This window comes from Macrobrachium rosenbergii, chromosome 6 (assembly GCF_040412425.1).
Source record: "Macrobrachium rosenbergii isolate ZJJX-2024 chromosome 6, ASM4041242v1, whole genome shotgun sequence".
In the NCBI taxonomy this organism is placed as follows: Eukaryota; Metazoa; Arthropoda; class Malacostraca; order Decapoda; family Palaemonidae; genus Macrobrachium; species Macrobrachium rosenbergii.
The window spans coordinates 11,607,195-11,629,694 of NC_089746.1; the positions used below are offsets into that span (position 1 = coordinate 11,607,195).

The window sequence follows — 22,500 nt, forward strand, 5'->3', positions numbered from 1 at the left end:
ATATAGCAAATAACCGCACTTGGCCGAGAGAGAGAGAATTAATCTGTACATAGGTGAAATACTGAAAAGGGGCTGCCTTTGCAGCAAAGGATCGAACTTGTGAGAGAGAGAGAGAGAGAGAGAATTAATCTGTCCATAGAAGAAATACTGAAAAATACTGTCATTATAGCAAAGGAACGCATATGGCTGAGAGAGAGAGAGAGAGAGAGAGAGAGAGAGAGAGAGAGAGAGAGAGAGAGAGAGAGAGAGAGACTAAATTCATTGTATTTCATCGTGCCATCGTGTAACGCAGCTTCTCGTAATTAGCCCGAGCAGTGTTATAGTAACCAGTTGGGAATATATGGGGTCGTAAGCCTTTTAATCAACTTTGTGAACCAAGGTCACGGAAGAGTTAAGTTAGGCTCTTGTTGTTTTTATTGTGGGACGTTTATGGCAGTTAGATATTTTTTATGATATGCTTTGTCCTACGGTTCTGCGTTCAAATTTTTCCCGCATTTATTGTGCATGGTTTAGCATGGGTATTTCTTTCATTGGGGTAATTGTCACGTTTCTCTTTTAACAGTTTCAGAGCAGTGACGTGATTTTATATATATATATATATATATATATATATATATATATATATATATATATATATATATATATATATATATATATATATATGATATATAAACCAAACGTGATTGTGTGTTGATTTCTCGTGTGTGTGTTATATATATGTGTATATATATAATTAAATATACATACATACATATACATACATATGTATAGATATAGTGTGTGTGTGTGTGTGTGAGCATACTACATATGCTGCCATATAAGACAAGTAACGCTCAGTTACTTAGTAATTTAGTTCTTGTAGGAAAGCTTTTCATCAGAAAAGACTATCTAACAATTTATGATAAGGGTCTTCGATTGGTGCACCTTTCAATGCTTTTTGGTAATTACATCTCTAACGTTACTGTTTGTAAATGGGAACTTTTAAGAAAGCTCTGCAATTAATATGTTAGTATTTTATTTAAGTGGTTTAAATATTAACACCCAAGAAAATATATTATCTATATTATCACTTCTCGCTAGAAAAGATTATATGTTCTCGCAAGCGATCGAGAAAAGCACAACCAAAGATTTAGATCTTTTCTTTAATCAGTGTGAAATCAGTCTAACGGACGCTCGTGTTGGTCGTGGTAATTTTGCTAATAGCCTTAATCTCATTAGCGCAAAACTTTGGAAGCTATTCTCGTGCGCAGACAATTCCGCTGAATATTTTCGCACTCTTGGCGACTTCGCGATGGATAAAAATGTATCTCGTATCCTGCAGAATATATCTTGTATGATTCCGCAGCTATTTCGCGACAGACAGAGAAGCATCTCCTTTCCCGCGGAATTTATCGCTGAGGATTCCGCAGTGATTTCGCGATGGACAGAGAAGCTTCTTTCCCGCGGAATTTTATCGTTGAGGATTCCGCAACGACTTCGCGGTGACTAGGAAAGCATCTCCTATCCCGTGAAATTTATCATCGAGAATTCCGCAGCGCCATCTTCCGTCGAGGTCGTAAATATTTTTTTTTTTTTTGGCTTCCTCTCTTATGAAAGGGTGCCATTAGCACCTTATCAGCCAAATTGATCTTATTTCTCGGGCTTTACGGCCAGGCTGCTCTATAATGCAGAGGACCAGTCGCATTACAATTTCGGTCGGCTTGGGTGCATTGCGTCAGGTTGATAACACGTCCTGTAATGGAGGAAACAGGCGAGCGAGTCGTTTCATTGGCCTAAATTAACTCGAGTTTTCTTTTTCTCTCTCTTCGGCTAAATGGTTTATGTCGTCCTGACGGCTGCAGTTTATTAAAGTACTGTTCCACGTCTTGGAATTATTGTCAGTTCTGTTTGTGACGGAAGAATGTTTTGGAATTGTCAGTTCTGTTTGAGATAGAAGAATGTTTTGAAATTGTCTTCTGTTTGTGATGGCAGAATGTTTTGAAAGCGTCAGTTCTGTTTGTGACGGAAGAATGTTTTGAAATTGCTAGTTCTGTTCGTGACGGAAGAATGCTTTGAAATTGTCATTTCTGTTTGTGATGGAAGAATGTTTTGAAATTGTCAGTTCTGTTTGAGATGGAAGAATGTTTTGAAATTGTCAGTTCTGTTTGTGATGGAAGGATGTTTTGAAATTGTCAGTTCTGTTTGTGATGGAAGAATGTTTTGAAATTGTCAGTTCTGTTTGTGATGGAAGAATGTTTTGAAATCGTCAGTTCTGTTTGCAGTGAAAGAATGTTTTGATATTGTCAGTCCTGTTTGCAGTGAAAGAATGGTTTGAAATTGTCAGTTCTGCAATGAAGCATGTTTTGAACCGGTTAATTCCGTTTGTAATGAAACAATGTTGAAACGAGGAGTAGCAAATTAAAATTATGGATATAATTTTAGCACTCGAGTGTTATGTTGAACTGTGAAAGTCTGTTTCCGTAATATAGTATAGGCTACTCGTGTGTGTGTGTGTGTGTGTTTTTTTTTTTTTTTTTTTTTTTTTAGAGTAGGACCTTCTATAGTTTTTAATAAATATAAGTGGTCGTATATCAATATTGAATTAAGTTTAAGAACGTTAATTGATATAGACTGCCGTGTTTCACAAAATAGGATAGAGTAGGTGAATCAGATTATTTCTTAAGATTTTTGCTGTTTACGAGTATTAATCAGTTGTAATTGTTTGGATTGCACTTAAGTTTTCTGTAAAAGAAAACTATTGAGACGGCTTTGTCTGTCCGTCCGCGCTTTTTCTGTTCGCCCTCAAATCTTAAAAAATGCTGAGACTAGAGGGCTGCAAATTGGTATGTTGAGCATGCACCCTCCAGTCATCAAACATATCAAATTGCAGCCCTGTAGCCTCAGTAGTTTTTATTTTATTAAAAGTTAAAGTTAGCCATGATCGTGCGTCTGACAACGCAACAACACAGGCCACCACGGCCGGCTGAGAGTTTAATGGGCCGCGGCTGAGAGTTTCATACAGCATTATACGCTGTACTTGTTTGATATTTTTATCAGTTACGTCACACTTGATTTAATAAAAATTATGTAACTATACGGTTTTGATCTTATTTATATAGTTATTTGGCTGGATATCGGTACTTTTAGCTTCTGTCTCTTCGCCGTTGTACGAAGTTACATTGCAATTCGTCACCTTTAACGTATTGAAAAATGGCTGTCAATCATTCATTTTTCATTTGTAACCCTCCGGCAGTGGCGACACCCATTCCTTGACTGTTGATACAGAGCATGATGTTGATGATAACAGAAAACAGCACTAATGTCAATTTTTTAGAAAGATAACGTTTGCAATGGCTGCAGTGGTAAGTTATTATAGTATTTTCTTCTTCTCAGCGCAGTCCTTAGGTTGCTGTTTTGAATGAGATTTTTCCAGAATGTCAAGTAATGGTATTACTAATACATGTGTCAGGTAAGGATAGTTCTTCGCTGGGTGAGCAGGTTCCGTTCTCGACTACAGCTCTGATGGTGGCGAGTTCGATTCTCCGACCGGCCAGTGAAGAACAAAAGAAATTTGTTTCTGGTGATAGAAATTCATTTCTCGCTATAATGTGGTTCGGATTCCACAATAAGCTGTAGGTCTCGTTGCTAGGTAACCAATTGGTTCTTAGCCACGTAAAAATAAATCAAATCCTTCGGGCCAGCCCTAGGAGAGCTGTTAATCAGCTCAGTGGTCTGGTTAAACTAAGATATACTTACTTACTTAGGTAAGGATAGTGTACATTTAATTATTAATTTTCGTCATCAGTGGAAGAATTATCTCCCTAGATGAGTGGTTCTCAACCTTTTTCACTCCATTCCCCCCTTCATGAATTCTCAACATTCGTGTGGCTCCCCTTCATTTTTCTCCCAAATCCCACCCCGCCAAAAAAAGGTAAAAAGAAAAAAAAAAAATAAAAAAATAAAAAAATAAAATAAAATGTTGATGAAGAGAACACCCCTGCTTTATTGCGAAGTTTACAGCCATAATTATCTTATATTAGATAGATTTCTGTAATATGCTTAACCTACATCACTAGACTGCAAAAGACTAGCGGACAATAGCAAATTTGAATTTGGTTGGGAAAAAGTTCAATTAACCTCTGCATATTTTATCACACATCAGTAACAATATTATGTAAAAAAATTTTATTGTCAATCAATTAAAAAAGAAAATTTCCTTTGCCAGGACAGTGATGCAAGTTTTTTTTCTTTATTCAGATTCCTAACATTATTTAGAAATGTATAATTTGCAACAGCCCACCATGGCCCCCCTAAATTCTTGCCATGGCCCCCAGGTTGAGAACCACTGCCCTAGATCGTGTAGAAAAGATGTGAAGTGTGGTCATAGTAGAAGGAATGATTTTATGGCTCGTAGGCGGTGATTATATGATGATTTTATAGCCTGCTAAAGTTAAATTACTCTAGAATCATAAAAATACGCCAGTCAGGTGTTTAATACCTCGTTTTCAGCTATGTCTCTTATTTAATATTAATTTACATGCCCACATACTGATGTTTGTACACAAACACACACACTCCACCATAACATACGTAATTTACTGAATATATATCATGTAAATGTTGTAAATAATCTTTATAGTATTCCTTTCTGCCAGAGTTCCAATGGTTATCGTTAAAATGTTATATACATGATTGATATATTCCTTAACATTTACACGCTCATGCATTTTTGTACAAAATTTTTTAAGGTTCTTTATCTAGAATTTTCGTAAGTGTGAATATCGTCTTCATTACAGAGCCCGTTAAAAATGTAAGCAAGGAATTATTTTCCTATTGATGGTTTTAAATGGTTTAAGCCGAAGGCGATGCCTTTTATCTTTAATCTTATCCTGCATCTTGAGAGAAAGGTAGAGATTTGGAACGATCTTTCTCCATTATCGCTTCGGGCATGAACTACTACCTAAGGACATTAGAAGCTTCTGTGCATGAGCTTTAACACACACACACACAAAATGGCAATAATATAGGTAATAACAATATTAGTTTAATTAACTGCTAATGCCACAGTAATTCCGGTGACTTTGAAGAATAGATCCGCTAATGACACCCAATTAATTTTGGGTATGCCGGAAACTCTCCTGTTGTGATCTCTTAGCCACTAAATGGGATGTGAGCCAAGGACGTCCATCATCCTTAAGGAAGTTTGCACCGTTGCTGATAACTAGTGATCTATTAGATGCTGAGTAGGATTAGGTGCTGAGGAGATGAACTTTATATTTTGTTTTTCATAAACATTGTATCATATCTCCTAGATGTCTTGCTCCATCTAATCAAGAGGAGTATATTTTAGGTCATTGCTGCCAGGACATTGATTTTATTTGAATTAAACAGATCTGCTTGTTTCTAATTGTCTCAGCAAATGTCATGTTCGTTGGTTGGGTTAATAGTTGTCACAACGGAAATAATTGTCAATAGATTTGATTTTTTAAATTATTGGATGGGGGACTTCTGGTTTATATTTGAGGTGATTTTTTGTATTTTTGCTGTAGGAGTGTTCTGTAGATATTTATTTGCAGTGTCCTCTTCTAGTGGGGACCATGAAATTGCCGCAGACATGAAAAATTACAATTCCATCAAGATTTCATGACAGTGATATTACATCATAATGTACATTCTTAACTTTAGGACGCACCAAAAATTTCATTTGTGCGTTTCTACTGAATAGGGTACTCATAATAAGTAACACAAAGTTCAGACTTGCAACAAACCATCAAGTACTTAATGGCAACGAAGCACGGTGTTTCTAGTAGCACACAGTGTCGCTTAACATTGAGAGCAACATCTGCTTAACGCTTTCAGAAGACTTCTGAACAAAATAACTCTCGTATTATTAAGTGTGGCAGTGTTACACCTCAAAGAAATAAGACGAGCAGTGGCGTCGCTATGGGGGGCCAGGTGGGGGCCCCGGGCCCCTCGTCAGATGTTTGACCCCCCCAGTTGAAATTCCCTTTGCAGCTAAACTTTAACCCTCACAGTATTTGATACATTTGCATATAGGAAAAGTTGAAAATTAATTGAAAATTGAACTCTATAATTTCAAATACAGGTTCACTAATTACTAATACTATTGTTTTCCTTCATTTATATACCTTCGAGAGTAGAATATTTTACTAATTACAGAATTGGTAAATTAGTATTGTGTAATTTTCTTTGGCCCCCAAAAATTATCTTGGCCCACCTTGGGCCCCCCCCCTACTGATGGAATAGCAGCTACGCCACTGAAGACGAGTAGCAAAAGCCGAATTAGAAAATCAGGCATGACGATTGGTAGTGGAATTTTTTTTATTATTAAAGTAAAACTTATGGATGGGTCGAACATAATTTTCGACGGTGATGCAAATGATAGGTATGGATGGTGATAGGTTGAAAAGCATACAAAATAGGTACCTTTTTTTAGGATTTTGTAAATACTTTACAAAATGTGCAGCTACAACGAGAATCCTTGGCCAAGACTTATGGTGTTGACTCACATAAGTTAAACTAGGGTTGTAATATGCGTAGACTTTTTATGTATACGATGTCCTATCACTGTATTATGATTTTTATCATTTAAAGATCGTTTTCATATTGCAAGAACAAAATAAATAGCTTTAAAGTTATTTGTCTCTGAATATTTTCTATATGTATTATTAATACTAAAAGGCTAAGTAGATGGAATTTATAATTTTTTTTTTGTTGAATGGAAAGTTTTAAGATTTTGTCAGTACTGTTAATTCATGATTACTCGGGATGTCCCAAATCTACTTACTTGTCATTTGTGAGGGAAAATTGATTTTGGAAAATAGAACTGTGACATTTTGGGAATCGACCTTTTTCTAATTTGTACCGTTGCTTTCGTGTAAGACAGCGGTATATACAGTACCTGTTCGTTGGTCTTTTAGTTGTAATTGTATGTTAATACATATGACGACATTTACTTGAACACTGGACTATTTACTAAGACATTCCTGTTCTTTCTAATAAGTCACAGTTCCATGAAGTTAATTCCCAGACATTTTTTGGAGTCATGGACAGAGTAAATCACGATGCTGGTGCTCCGTAAATAATATTATCAGTTCCGTCTTTGAAAATGTGTGTGTACCTTGATGAGCTTTTTAGGGTAATGGGGTCTTTTCGGCGTTCCAGGAGACCACAGCTGCCATCTTTATTATGGCAGGGTGGTTGTGTCATCAACAGATAAGAGAGGACCTCCTTTCCTCCTCCCTCACTTTCTCTCTTTCCTCCTCCTCCTCCTCCTCCTCTACTCTACTCTTGGTTTTTCAGCGTTCCTCAACCATGAGTGTTTTTTTTTTATATTTTATGAGGCTTAGATATTCTCTCTCTCTCTCTCTCTCTCTCTCTCTCTCTCTCTCTCTCTCTCTCTCTCTCTCTCTCTCTAAGGGAAGACTCAGGGAAGTAATAAATTAATTGTGTGTGTGTATATACAGTATATATATATATATATATATATATATATATATATATATATATTAATATATATATATATATATATATAATATATATATATATATATATATATATATATATATATATATATATATATATATATATATATATATATATATATACTGTACATATATATGTTGTGTGTGTATTGCGCGCTGGCGTATGTCTCTCTCTCTCTCTCTCTCTCTCTCTCTCTCTCTCTCTCTCTCTCTCTCTCTCTCTCTCTCCTTTGGAGAAAAATAATTTATATTTCATTTATTTCACGTGGATGTCTTCTCATTTGGTTAGTGAATTCTGTCGTTTATTATTATTATTAATTTCGTAATTATTTTTCTTTATGTTTTCTTGTGTAAATTTGACGAAAACCGTTTTGTTACCAGATTTTTATTCCCTCATCAAGAGTTCGACTTAATTGGCAAGTGTTGTTTTTGTTAAATTTTAGGGTTTTGTTATTTTTGGGAGCGATTCATTATTATTGATGTAATTGTTGTTGCTGCACTTATTTTTTGCCTATTAATATTCACATTTCGTTAATCAGACTTTTTCACATATTTATGTCGGATTGAAGAATCTCCATCTTTTTATTATGACATATTATTAAAGTTTGAGAATTCTCTTAGCGATGTGTTTTGAGATGATTCAATCCTTGATGCCAGCATTACTCAGCGGCCTTCAGCGTCTACCACTAACCCAGTGATTCTCAAACTAGGTGCCGTGACATCCTGGGGTGCCACAGACAGTACCTTGGGGTGTTGCAAGATTGTCATGAATTTTGTCTTGGCTAGATCATCTCAATGAACATTTGTAAAAAAAAAAAGTTTGTAGAAGTCTTCATATAATTATTATCATCATTTTTACTTCTTCTGATATGCTCTTTGTTTGTACAGTATATCTCTGCATGTACGGTGTTCCGATTTTGGTTTGAGTATGGATAATAATTCTATTCATGAAATAAGAAGTTAATTGATGCGATATGGTGGGATGGTGAAGAAGGGGTGCCACGGTAATGATTACATTACTTAGGGTGCCATCACTAAAAAAAAGATTTATAACCACTGCGACTAACTCTTAAATGACTTTCAAGTGGAAATAAAACGTCGGGTTTCATTCTCGGAGGTTGTAGGAGAATGCAAGGGGGTCTTGGGAGGGGGGAGAGGGCGGGGGTTGGGGCTGGTAGCTTTGAAGTGCCTCGTCATTCTGCGAGAAGGAAAAGCCCAGCGAAGTTTTCAAGAAATGCTGATAAAAAAATAAGGCATTTCCTGAAGGCGTTCGAGACGAGAGAGAGAGAGAGATATCCTTTGGAAGACGTAGCTCGGAAGCGGATAAAAGTTGCGATGCCTCTAAGGGTGAAACAAAGGAATTTGGGCTGATAAGAACTCGCTTGCATATGCGCACACACACTCGCACTGAGAGAGAGAGAGAGAGAGAGAGAGAGAGAGAGAGAGAGAGAGAGAGAGAGAGAGAGAGAGTTCTTGGTTAGTTTAACAATACATACATTTTAGGTCGATTATAGTCTTACGTTTACACACACACACTCACAAACACACACACACACACACACACAGAGCGAATCCTTGCGTCGTTGATAATATATTTTAAGTCGATTACAGTCATACCGTTAACATAGACTTTTGTAACCGAGTATATAGTTACAGGGCCATAATGCCGGTTGTACCGCGGATTATCGACTGTCCGTAAATTTTATAGGAGTTACCAAATCAGAAGTGACAACAGTAGGTCGTAGCGAGAAGCAAGGGGAAATTACAATAGGAAGAGTTCACAGAATTGTATGTAAATGCAGTGTTTGGATATTTCCTTTTTATTGATCGGCGTCAATAACCTGGATGTTGTGACGCCAGTTTTAACATCCATAATCAGTCAATCCTTTTTGACGCCAGTTTTAACAACCATAATCAGTCAATCCTTCTGTGGACATGGATGTTGGAAGGTATTTGGTGACATTTCAGTGTTGTGACTGAAAAGTTGAAAACTAACTAACCATTAGAATGGTTGTAGATTATTTTAAGTAATCTTTTTATGACATTGAAATCCCTTGTGTGGGATTTTAGTTTGTGGATGCAGAGATTACAAATAAAATATGTCAGGAATTGAAGTATTAGAAGTAATAATTATGGCCTTGAGCTGACAGTAGGAGAACAAAAAAGAACACTGTGTGTAAGCAGATTTTAAGTTGTTAAACATCAAAATTTATGACCCTAGGTTGATACATGTCTTGGAAATGGTGCATTTAGTTAGATGCTCCTTATAGGAGAGAAAAACAAACAAACATTTAGACTCTTTGGCCTCGGCCATAGTGTTTGAGTCTCGTTCCGTTCAGTTCAAACGCTGGATTGTAATATAATTGCAGGTTAAACACTGGTCTGTAGTGTAATTGCAGTTTAAACATTGGATTGTAATATAATTGCAGTTTAAACACTGGATTATATTGTAATTGCAGTTTAAACATTGGGTGTAATATAAATGCAGTTTAAACATTGGATTGTAATATAATTGCAGTTTAAACACTGGATTGTAATGTAATTGCAGTTATATGATTGCAGTTTAAACACTGGATTGTAATGTAATTGCAGTTTGAACACTTGTTTGTAATGTAATTGCATTTTAAATTGGGTTGTAATATAATTTCAATTTAAACACGGGATTGTAGTATAATTGCAGTTTAAACACTGGGTTGTAATATAATTGCAGTTTAAACACTGGATTGTAATATAATTGCAGTTTAAACACTAGATTGTAATATAATTGCAGTTTAAATTCTGGATGGTAATATAATTGTATTTTAAACACTGAATTGTAATATAATTGCATTTTAAACATTGAATTGTGATATAATTTATGTTTAAACACTTGATTGCAATATAATTGCAGTTTAAACACTGGATTGGAATATAATTGGAGTTTAAACCTTGGATTGTAATATAATTGCAGTTTAAACTTTGGATTGTAATACAGTTGCAGTTTAAACACTGGATTGTAATATAATTGTAGTTTAAACACTGGATTGTAATATAATTACAGGTTAAATACTGGATTGTAGTATAATTGCAGTTTAAACTTTGCATTGTAGCACAGTTGTAGTTAAACACTTGATTGTAATATAATTGCAGTTTAAAACTGGATTGTAATATAATTGCAGGTTAAACACTGGATTGTAATATAATTGCAGGTTAAACACTGGATTGTAATATAATTGCAGTTTAAAACTGGATTGTAATATAATTGCAGGTTAAACACTGGATTGTAATATAATTGCAGGTTAAACACTGGATTGTAATATAATTGCAGGTTAATCACTGGATTATAGTGTAACTGCAGTTTAAACATGGGATTGTAATATAAATGCAGCATAAACACTGGATTGTAATATAATTGCTATCCGATTATAGTTGAATTATTTACCCATAGTGTGTTGACCGTTTCCTTTCAACGGAAAAATCCAAACTGGTCCTCCCCCCCTTCCGGGCCTTTAAAAAAAGTGAGGGGAAGTCTAGCAAATTTTTTAACCGGTCAACTTTCATAGGAATTTTACGCTCTGTGACTCGAATCTCTCACTATATAAAACCTGTTTTTTCTCACAGGAAAGGTAGTGTTTGGCCAAAGCTGGGAGGCGGATAGGAATATCTTATCTTGTAACTTTTATGTTTGAATCCTGATCGAATTTAATGGAATATTAAACTTCCGTGGGCATCTGTCTGTAAACTTTCCGAAAGGCGAGTTTGCTTCATCCTTTAGAGTTGAATCGGTATATTTGTCTTTCCTAATTCCTTTACTTTTCTTCTTTAGGTCTTTACGTCGTTAGAAGTATAAATTACTCCTCCCTTCAGTTTTTTTTTCATAAAGGGGGAAAGGCAGTGAATTGCAAATTTTTTTTTTTATTAGCATCACTGGATTTCCTGTACTTTTATGTACGGTTTAGTTTGTGGTTTACAAAGCCAGGATGAGACAAATTTGAAATTTCAGATGGATCTTATTTTGTTATTAGAAAGTAAATTATTATTTGAAGGTTATAGGACCAGAACTGTCAGTTATTATTATTATTATTATTATTATTATTATTATTATTATTATTATTATTATTATTATTATTATTATTATTATTATTATTATTGGAGAAAAAATCCACTGCCATATAATTGTACAAATATATTTGAAAATAAAAATACTATGAATAATTTTTTATTATCATTACGTTGTAAACATTTTGTTGATGTAGGGAAGTTATAATAATAATTCTTCTTCTTCTTCTTCTTCTTCTTCTTCTTCTTCTTCTTCTTCTTCTTCTTCTTCTTCTTCTTATTATTATTATTATTATTATTATTATAATTATTATTATTATTATATTATATTATTATTATTATTATTATTATTATTATTATTATTATTATTATTATTATTATTATTATTATTATAAAAAACACATTTTTATATATTCTATAGAAAATCCACGAATATCAGAAATAAGAAAGAAATAAAAAAGAAGAATACTTACCGGTTAGCCAAAATAACAAAGGGAAGGAACCAAGAGTTCATTATGAAACAAGAGGATGGAAGAAAAAAAAAGGGTCCCTTTTTTTTTCTCTCTCTCTCTCTCTCTCTCTCCCTTTGTCCAGTCTTTTGGCCTCTCGGAAAATAATGCTCCCTCGGAGGTGCAAAGAATATCTGGGGGAAAAGTTTAATTTCGGAGATGAATGGAGAGAGAGAGAGAGAGAGAGAGAGAGAGAGAGAGGCGAAAGGGGGAATGAAGACGCTCGCTAAGAAGTTGGCTGTTGATTGATTATAGTTGGTTTCTTCTTAGGCTTATCTTAAGATAATAATAATAATAATATTAATAGTTGGCTGTTAATTTTAGTTGTTTACTTCTGAGGCATATCTTTAATAATAATAATAATAATAATAATAAAAATAATTATTATTATTATTATTATTATTATTATTATTATTATTATTATTATTATTATTATTTCTTATGAAATGTGCTGTAGTTAAATGCTTGATTTTTATACCCGATAGTGAATTTGGTATTTAGTCTAGATGAGTTAATTGAAACAGAAAATTGATTTTGTGCATTTTGTTAAAATCAAAGTATTTTAGGAAAGTGAATTTCAAACGACGGTTTCTAGTTTGGGTGTCAGATTTAATATTTCTCTCAACAATACGTTCGTATTTAACACATACACAGACACACACACACACACACACACACACACACATATATATATATATATATATATATATATATATATATATATATATATATATATATATATATATATATATATATATATATAATATAATATATATATATGTGTGTGTGTACACACACACACACACACGGATGTCAACTAATTTGGGTCGCGTATATGAATACATCATTTCCCCGAAAGCGGCAACATTTTCAATAGCCTTAGACTGGCTGGCTGTAATCGGTTTGGTGCCAATTACTCTGAAATGGAATTGTAACGCTAGGGATTCCTGTGACCTTCATTCCACTTTTATGTAGTTATTTATACATACTTTTATTAAAGTGCACGTATTCGTCACACATTTGTTTGAACATTTTCTAGTTCAGAGCAGGTGCGCTCGATTCGTCATGTTTATTCAAGTGGTAACATTTTTACGTAACTTGGATGTTGCATGTTTGTGGATCTTGGCTAATTGAGCATGTAAAATAAACATCCGTTGATTTAAATGGTACAGAACGTATTCAATTTGTTGTAACATTTGAGAGAGAGAGAGAATTAAAATCTGCTGTGTCAGTGCACGCGACTATCTCGTGAGACTTTCACCCTTATTAGATTCCACTTAGGTAGAGAGAGAGAGAGAGAGAGAGAGAGAGAGAGAGAGAGAGAGAGAGAGAGAGAATAAAATCTCCTGATGTGTCAGTTTCTTGCTAGACTTCACTTTAGATTGACACTTTGCTGTCATTCCCCGTCGTCGACTCTGATTTTTCTTAGTTTCCCATACCATTCCTTCCTCCGTTTTCTGTCATTTTTTAAAAATGACGTTGGAAGTTGAGGAACGTTTAAACGGAATCAAGAGCTGCAGCAGCCAACTGCTTGTCTTCATCAGTTCCTTATATAGGACGTAGGAGGCGATTGTATGGGACACGCCACTCGGTGTCACTTCCGAGGTCCTATTGTTGGGGTGTCGTTGGCCGAAATAGGTCTCTGGCGCAACTTACCGACCCATCACTTTCACTTTTTAGAAGGCGACTACGAAAGTGGCGAGAGTTGGCGTTAGAAAGACTTGTGCTGTCGTCTCCTCTCTCTCGTCCTCCACTCCATCGTGTTGCTATCTTATCAGGCCTGTTGCACATCAGATAAGAATTGATTGATTCATTAATTGCCCCTCGTCCGCGTGGATGAGAAGAATATGAAGGGTTTTTTTCCCTAGGTGGAATAGGAATGCAATTTGTTGAACATTGCCAGTAAAATGGTCGACAACTTGAGTGAGTTTTCTTCATTTGTTTTTACAGCCATGGGTAAGCTGCTGATGTCTGATGTCATCAGGAAAGGCACGGCCTACGTAATTTTTTTTATGATTTATGAAAATAAGTATGATGTTCAATAAGCAAGTAGCCGTGTCACCATGTAAGTGCTGCTTGGTTGATTTTTGTTAAGAGCAGAAAATGCTGAATTATTTCTTTCGGCATATTTTTTTCACTGGCATCAGTTAATTTGTAAATGTACTAGTAAATAAAAAGTAAGTCTGTTATTTCTAACTTATCCTTCTTGCAGTCAACGAAGAGATTACGAATCCTAACAGAATTATTAGCGAGTCAAAAGTAGAAATGAAAAATTTCTTCAAGGAGAGCATACACTTTGCTTTATAATCAAGTGGTTCTGAAGTTTTGTGTAAAATGTTATTTGTTTACGAAGCACCTTAGGGATTTTTTTTATTATTTTAAATCAAGTTGATTTTACAGATTGTGATATTGCGCAAAAAGCCAATGGTAGTAAACAGGAAAATCATTTGAAGTGGGCTCGAGAAAAAGAATCGGTCGACCTAGAACCGAATTAAATCTTGTGCTTGTTGATATATCTGCTTGTGCCCTGTATCCTGAAAGTATTTAAAACCTGTTAGAAAAGGTTACGTAATCCTTAAGCCTACTAATCTAATCCATATCCGTTTTTGCACTTTATAAATAATGATCCTTATAAAATTTCAAATACGTGTAAAGACCCTCTCTGCCAAGTCATTAATGACAAGGTCTGATGCGCATGATCATTTAATTCGTCCGGATTGCGATGCACAAGTCATGTCACGTACGTACACATCTCAGTGTTTGAACATTGCTTTGGACGTGCTCACTTCTTGGTTCGAAGTTGACTCGCGATGAGAGTTCCACTCCGATAGGTAAATAGGGATGGAATTGAATGAAGTCGAATATAATGGAGTGGGATGGAAAGGGTCAAGACAGTGTAAATTGTTATTTCTCAGAGGGAAGTAATGTTGTTGAAAAATGCAGAGTAATTATTGATACACTAAATAATACTGAATGGATGCTAGGCATAATTATGTTCTCAGAGCGCATGCTTCTATGAAGAGAACACGAGAAACTAAAAAAAAAAAAAAAAAGAGCATAAGATTGATGGGATGGAAAAGATATTGAACGGAAAGGTATAGGAGAAGTAGTTAAGGAAACTGAGCTGGAAATTCATATTTCTGAGGAGTTTGGTGTAAGTGTGAGCTTAAAACGATTTATTTTTTCTTTAGGGTTCCGAAAACGCAGAATAATGCTGTATAGAAAATTGACATACTGAACTGCCCACTGTTCTACAAAGTGCCTGGTTGGTTGGCATATGGATAAGATGGAACGTTGACTTTATTAATCTTAATGCTGTTATTTGGATGTTCTTTTTTTTATAACTATTGATAATATTCTTAAATGGGACGGGAAAACTAACAGCAATCTGTTGGATTTTTTTTTTTTTTTTTTTTTTTTTGCCAGAATAGGTTGTAAAGTATTTGTACTGTAGACAGTTTCTGAAAATGGCTATGAAAATATATTGTGCCTTTATTTATGTTATTCAGATTGGTGATGGATTATTATTATTATTATTATTATTATTATTATTATTATTATTATATTATTATATTGATAACTGTGAAAATGTATTTTGTCTTTATTTGTGTCATTCAGATTTTTTATGGATATTATTATTATTATTATTATTATTATTATTATTATTATTATTATTATTATTATTATTATTATTGATGTTTTTCCCATATATTTGGAACAACAGACTTATGCCATCATTATTTTTGCAGTTCCGAAGAGGATGGATGGATTACGGGCGGTAGACGTGATGACGGTGCTCCACGAGAAGGTGGCCTATTTGTCCGGGGGTCGCGACCAAAGGGCGGGACCCATCCTCACCTTTCCTGCGAGCACCCGCAGAGACAGACTCAAGCATGACGACTACCGCCCGCTCCTGCAATACCTCATGCAGATTCCAAGGTAATGGATGGAGGCATTTTTGAAGTCTCATTGGTTCTGTTTTTGTAGTTTGCAATTCCTGTTTTTTTTATTTATTTATTTTTTTTTAGATCACTCAGTTTTGAGCCAGTTTTTATTTCCTGGAGTAATGATTATTTTGTGTTGTTCTCAGTTTCTTAAAAAGGTAAAAGATAATAGGTATGGAAACTATTATTATTATTATTATTATTATTATTATTATTATTATTATTATTATTATTATTATTATTATTATTATTATTCAGAAGATGAACCCTATTCATATGGAACAAGTCCTCCATAGGGGCATTTGACCTGAAATTCAAGCTTCCAAAGAATATGGTGTTCATTTTAAAGAAGTATCAGAAGGTAATAGGAAATAGAAAGAAGGGCTCAGTTATTAGAAAAGAAAAAATAATTAAAAAATTAACAAATAAATTGATAAAATGCAGGTAAATTATTAAGATACAAGGTAGTCATGCATTGCATCTTCGCTTGAACTTTTGAGGTTCCAAGAATATATCGCACTTTTTAGTGTTCTATAAAAGAAAACTATTGTGACGTCTTTGTCTGTCCATCTGCACTTTATTCTGTCCTCATATTATCCTATCTGCACTTTTTTTCTGTCTGCCCTCAGATCTTAAAAACTACTGCAGCTAGAGGGCTGCAAATTGATACGATTATCATTCACTCTCCAATCATCAAACATAACAAATTGCAGCCGTCTAGCCTCAGTAGTTTTTATTTTATTTAAGGTTAAAATTAGCCATAATCGCGCTTCTGGCAACGATATAGGATAGGCCACCACTGGGCCGTGGTTAAAGTTTCATGGGCCGCAGCTCATACAGCATTATACCGAGACCAACAAAAGATAGATCTATTTCGGTGGCCTTGATTATACGATGTAGCAGCTGTACAGAAAACTCGATTGTGCCAAAGAAACTTTGACGCATTTTTTACTTGTTTAGTGGAGTTTATGCTTCGCTGAATATTCTGTCAAATTAATGCGGTGTCCATATGGTTTTTACTTATACTGAATGAATGACATTATATAAATTAGATGCAGCATCGGTAATGAAAATGTTGAAGAACATTTGTGATGAAATCAACACAAAGGGATTGTATGAGTTTACATTACTGTAATGCAATGGTTTAGATTGGACTGACCGTAAATTTACACTGTGTTAATGTTTTTTGTGTGCTTATTTAAAAATGCAAAATACAGACATGTAATGTTTTGTATTTTTTACATTGGCAGTGACGAAGTGCGTGAGATTGGCTTCACTGTGATAATTGACATGCGCGGATCAACCTGGAATACAGTGAAACCCATCTTGAAAGAACTGCATGAGAGTTTTGCTCAGCACATACACATTGTATACATTGTGAAACCGGACAATTTTTGGCAGAAACAGCGTACGAGTATAGGGAGTCACAAGTATAAGTTCGAGGTAAGTGGTGTCCTTTTTTTTTTTTTTTTACGTTAGTTTAACCAGACCACTGAGCTAATATTAACTCTCCTAGGGCTGGCCAGAAACACTGGTTACTGCGTAAGCAGATAAATGAATAATTAGGATTAGGGTGTTCGTTTATTTTCTTATATTTCTTGAAAGTTACTTAATGATATGTTGGTGATTAAAAAAGCTAAGAGAAATAGATAAAAAATTATGTACAGTTAAAAAAAATGCTCACTGGATTAAGAGTTGTTCGTTTCTTACATCAGATACTGTACTTATGATTATTGTAATGTGTACATGACTGGAAATAATAAAAGGTCAGTGACAATCAGTTTTAAATTGCCTAAGGAAAAGGCACATTTTGCATTTGTTTTGGATGCATTTCACTGTTCCTATGGAAAAGAAAATCCCAAGTCATATACTGTGCACTTTCCATTCTAGATGTTACATTTTAGGAAATGCAGTGTAAAAGGAGGTTATCACATCAGGGTACTTGATAAATAATTAATGGCAGAAGAACATTGCTGCTTAAATATTTTATCCTAATCTGAAAAAATAAGATCAACTTACTTGAATGTGTTGTCTGTTGTGCCTTTTGGAAATGTTGCCAAAAAGGAAAAGAAAAGACAGTTACATATATGTTGTATGCATTCATAATCATCTGTATCAAAATTTTATAGTTTATTAGCAATAACTTGTAAACAGAGATTAAAAGTTTTCTCTTAATGTATTTTGCTGACTAATTTAATCAGTACCTTTTTCAATTATTATAAGGTTAAATAGATTATTGTTATCATTGTATTTTTATTTCAGACTAACTTGATAAGCTTGGAGAACCTAGCCAAGACGATTGATCCTAGTCAGCTAACAAATGATTTTGATGGGTCACTGGCATACGATCACAATACCTGGATCGAGTTACGCCTGGCTGTGGAGGAATTCACTTGGCAAGCTAATGAGCTTCTCGATCAGCTGGAGGATGTCCGGGACGAATTGCAACAGACTGATTTTGCGGATGATGTCAGTGGCGCAAAGAGAGCTATTGAGAGACACAAAGAAATGCATTCTAAGGTGTCCGGAAGCCTTATACACGACTTGGACGTCATGGGCCAAAGATTGTTACAAAGGTTGGATATGAAGTGATGTGCAATTTAAACTCGTAATCTTATTTTGATTACAATTTTATCACTTTTATAAAGTGAATAATTCATTCTTATATTTAATTGCTAGCGCACTTTCATTTCTGCCATTTAGAAATGGTATATTTTCGAACATGCGTATACTGTATACTATATCGTACCGAGATTTAAAATTTTAGTATCAAGATTAGTGTACTGTAATTGTTTATACGTACCAGCTTGTATTATGCTGTATTAAACTCCTTATTACTGTTTATATGTGGGCTTCAGATGTGAGTTACCACTGGATTAATAGCAGGAGTTAATGAGTATTTTTCTTTCAGATTAAACTGTGATGAAGGTAGTGGTTATGACTCTGGGTACTCGGGTCGTGATAGTGCTTCAAGTCTCATACTTAATAACCCTGATTTTCAGAACAGTATTCCTCAGGTGAGAAAAAAATTCATTTTCATATGGATAAGAGTTTTAGATTTTTATGTTAGTTCCCGGTGCTTATCTTGCATGGAAGCAAGCTAGGCATGTGAATTTTTTTTCTGTTGTTCCCATGGATTATTTCATCCATATCAGTTAGGAACAGTTTTACGAAATCCTTTACTCAGATGTTTTCTGTGACAAGTAATTTTAGGAATCTTGTATGTTTCTCTTAAGTAGTGTTGAACTGGAACTACCTTTAACAAGAGTGTACTGAAGTTGGTGTTTGTATTCTTAATCCTGTATAATGTAATTTTTAAAAATTTGTATTAATTAGAGAAAAAGGTCAATTATTCCTATGATCAGTTGGAGCGTGGTTGTTTGTTGGATTTTCATTATTATTTTTTTTTACTATTATTTGTGGCTTCTAATATGTTTTGGGATCTCTTATCAACCTACATTTTCCCTTCCAAAGCAAAAGCATTTTTTATAGAGAGTACCACAACCTTCATGTTTGTTTCTGTGAAATAGAATAATTTTTGTAGAAAAATGAATGATTGATTACTAGCTTGTATTGTATAAATGGGATTTTGCTTAAAAAGAACAGGTGTATTATTAAATTTCAGCATATGAGATTGTGAGGAAATAAGTTCCTTCTGCTCTGATCTGTTCCTTTTAATTTCCAAACTTTTGTATATGTTGCCTTCATGCAAAGTATCATAATTAGTACATGTATGAGTATGTTTATTGCAGGAACTTTTGATTATTGAATTACTATGCTTAAGACCAACAGACAGAATTAAAATTAGCTATTAATTAGCAGTGGTTTTTGAGATTTTAATTTTTGATGTTTATTTAGTAATGTACATGTTTTTTTAAGTTTTGTGATAATACTAATATATTTCATCTTCTCCATAGATTTTAAGTTTAATGGACAGTGTACACCAAGCTCAGCAGCATGTGCAGCAGTTGTGGCAGCATAAAAAAATGAGGCTAGACCAGTGCTTCCAACTCAGACTTTTTGAGCAAGATGTTGAAAAGGTATAAATTGTATATTTTATAGTAATAATAAAGAATCTCTCTCTCTCTCTCTCTCTCTCTCTCTCTCTCTCTTGTATGCACATAAACAGCAACAAGTGAAAGTGGTGCTGGCCCTGCCTTCAAAGTCATTGACTTGTGTCTCATACCCGGAGATACTGGTGAATTGATCTAACCAAGCCACAAAATAAGTGATCTAGTTACATCTTTTACCCAAATCTCTGTGTTCAGGCCATACTAATTTTCTTTAGTGTTATTGAAATCATGCAGAAAAGATCTAAAGCAAAAATCATTAAACTTGTGCCTTGATTCTTTAAGCACCTAAGCCCAATAGTGAAAGCTATCTCCTAATATACTGCACTCTCTGTAAAGATAATGTCATTGAAATATGTTTATGGGCACACAGAGATGGTGTTTTATCATTTTAAGTTTGATTGTCCAATGCTAATTTTCACTTTTCACTTAAGAACAAATCTTTCAGCTACCTTTGGGAGAGTTGAGAAATGCGACTCCCTGATCTGGTTAAACTACTTCAACATTACTGTAATTTTCATATGTACAAACACATTATCCCTACAGAATCATCATTTGCTATCCTTTCAGATTTTAAGTGGTTTAACAAAATAATATGATTACTTTTCAATAGCCAGTTAGCTTTCAGTGTTGTCACTGGTTTTTAATAGTTCACATTGTGCTGTTAACATGCTCAGGTATAGATGGCAAGTGCATATTTATGCAGAAATACACATAGTAGTGTCCCATTTCTTAAGCATAACTTTAATTGTTGAAGACTGAAATTTTGCAATAACTGTGAATGATTAGAATGATTATGGGAAATTTTCAGCAAAGAGCTAGTGAACAGAAAGCTACCATTGAAGTTACTGATTTTTGCTACTGCTGTGTACTTTTCACCAGTACAGTATATAAAGGTATAGAGTTGCTGGGACACAGTCATACATTTGTCAGATATTTGGAGAATACTGTTCTTACTGTTTTTTCTTACTTCATATTTTTGTACTGTAAGGGGCAGATTTTCCTTTCTATGCAATTTTAGGGGTATAACCTCTTGCAAGCTGTAAAACTAAGTATATATGCAGTACAGTAATGGTCATTGTTGTAGACTTCAAAATGGTGATATTTCGATTTTACTATCTTGTTTCAGATGTTTGATTGGGTGTATCATAATCGTGAAGAGTTCCTAGTCAATTATGTTGAAATAGGTCATTCATACCAAATTTCTAAAGACCTCCAAGAGGCCCATTCTCAGTTTACAGTTGCCTGTCAGGTGAGTTTTTATTTACTGTCTTGTACTGGTCATCAGAAAATCATATTTTTAAGTTGCAGTTCATTTCAAAGTATTAATAATATGTATATGGAAGTTTGCTTTTTGATTTTGCACAAGTGACTGGTGTTGCTGTTATCTCCTGATTACTGACACCTTCTCTCCATAACAGAAAGTGTACATGAATATAAACCGAATACTGAGCGTTGCATCAAGGTTAATGGAGAGTGGTCATTATGCAGCCCAGCACATTGGGAATGTTGCTTCCAAGTTAGATCAGGTAAGATAATTGAAATACCATTATATAGAAGGTTCCATATACTTATGTACATGTGTGTATTTGTCATTATTTCTTATTGGTATGATGTACAGGATCTACATTTATTAGTTAAGTCTGCTCATTGGAATTTCTTTCTTTACCCTTCTCATGTGTCATCCTTCCAACAGTTGCTGCATATGGTGATGATCAATATCATGAGGTCAAACTTTTGTTATTTCCCAGGTGTTTTTTCATTGTTTCGAAGCCATGGGGTGGTAGAATGGCGTGTAATAACTTGAGCTCTGGGTGAACATTGGTTTGTTTGCTGTTGCTCAAAAGCTGTTGTGGATAGAGGTCTGGAGCATTGGCCATGTCAACCTTTAATGTTGTCACTTCCTCACAGAGTATATTAAAAATCAATATATGTCTCAGATTTTAAGCAGAACCTGTTGTCTGCTGAAAAAACCCTGTATATAAACTTAATCCCTTCTTCCTTCTTGATTGATATGTGATATGATATGGTGGTAATAATGAAAATTAACAGTATTACTGTTCATAAGGCCAATGTTTCCCTTTCAGGAATTATTATCAGTTTATTCCTGCAATATTTTAAGTACAATAGTTTTATGTATATTGTACAGCAGTTTGACTGTTGTTAGATATATGTAATATACTTCTTTTATAATGATGTTTTGTATGAAGGGATGACAATGTTGCAATTAGGTAAACATATCTAACTTCTGCAAGAAATACTTAATTTTTAGTTTCCAGAAAATGACTTTTATGCTTCTAAGTTATTTCTTCATACAATGAAAGCTGAGGGAATTATTTTTTTTCTTGCACCATTAATGTGTGTTCAAAAGATTAACACATCTAAGTTTTGTATAAAATTTTAGTCTTACATTTGTAGAGGATTTTACAGGCTTGTAAGAATCTGTAGTCATAGA

At 34.3% G+C, this 22,500-nt stretch overlaps 1 protein-coding gene across 9 annotated transcripts in view; it reads left to right on the forward strand.

The window, feature by feature from the left end:
- The window catches only part of trio (trio Rho guanine nucleotide exchange factor), a 1,217,727-nt gene that overhangs the window by 430,624 nt on the left and 764,603 nt on the right, over positions 1-22,500 (forward strand). For all 9 annotated transcript variants that reach the window (XM_067104902.1, XM_067104910.1, XM_067104903.1 and 6 more), the window contains 7 exons: positions 15,781-15,970; positions 17,226-17,418; positions 18,238-18,551; positions 18,887-18,992; positions 19,893-20,015; positions 21,175-21,297; positions 21,467-21,574. In XM_067104902.1, coding sequence (XP_066961003.1) covers positions 15,781-15,970; positions 17,226-17,418; positions 18,238-18,551; positions 18,887-18,992; positions 19,893-20,015; positions 21,175-21,297; positions 21,467-21,574 — 1,157 coding nt within the window. The remainder of the gene's footprint in view (positions 1-15,780; positions 15,971-17,225; positions 17,419-18,237; positions 18,552-18,886; positions 18,993-19,892; positions 20,016-21,174; positions 21,298-21,466; positions 21,575-22,500) is intronic.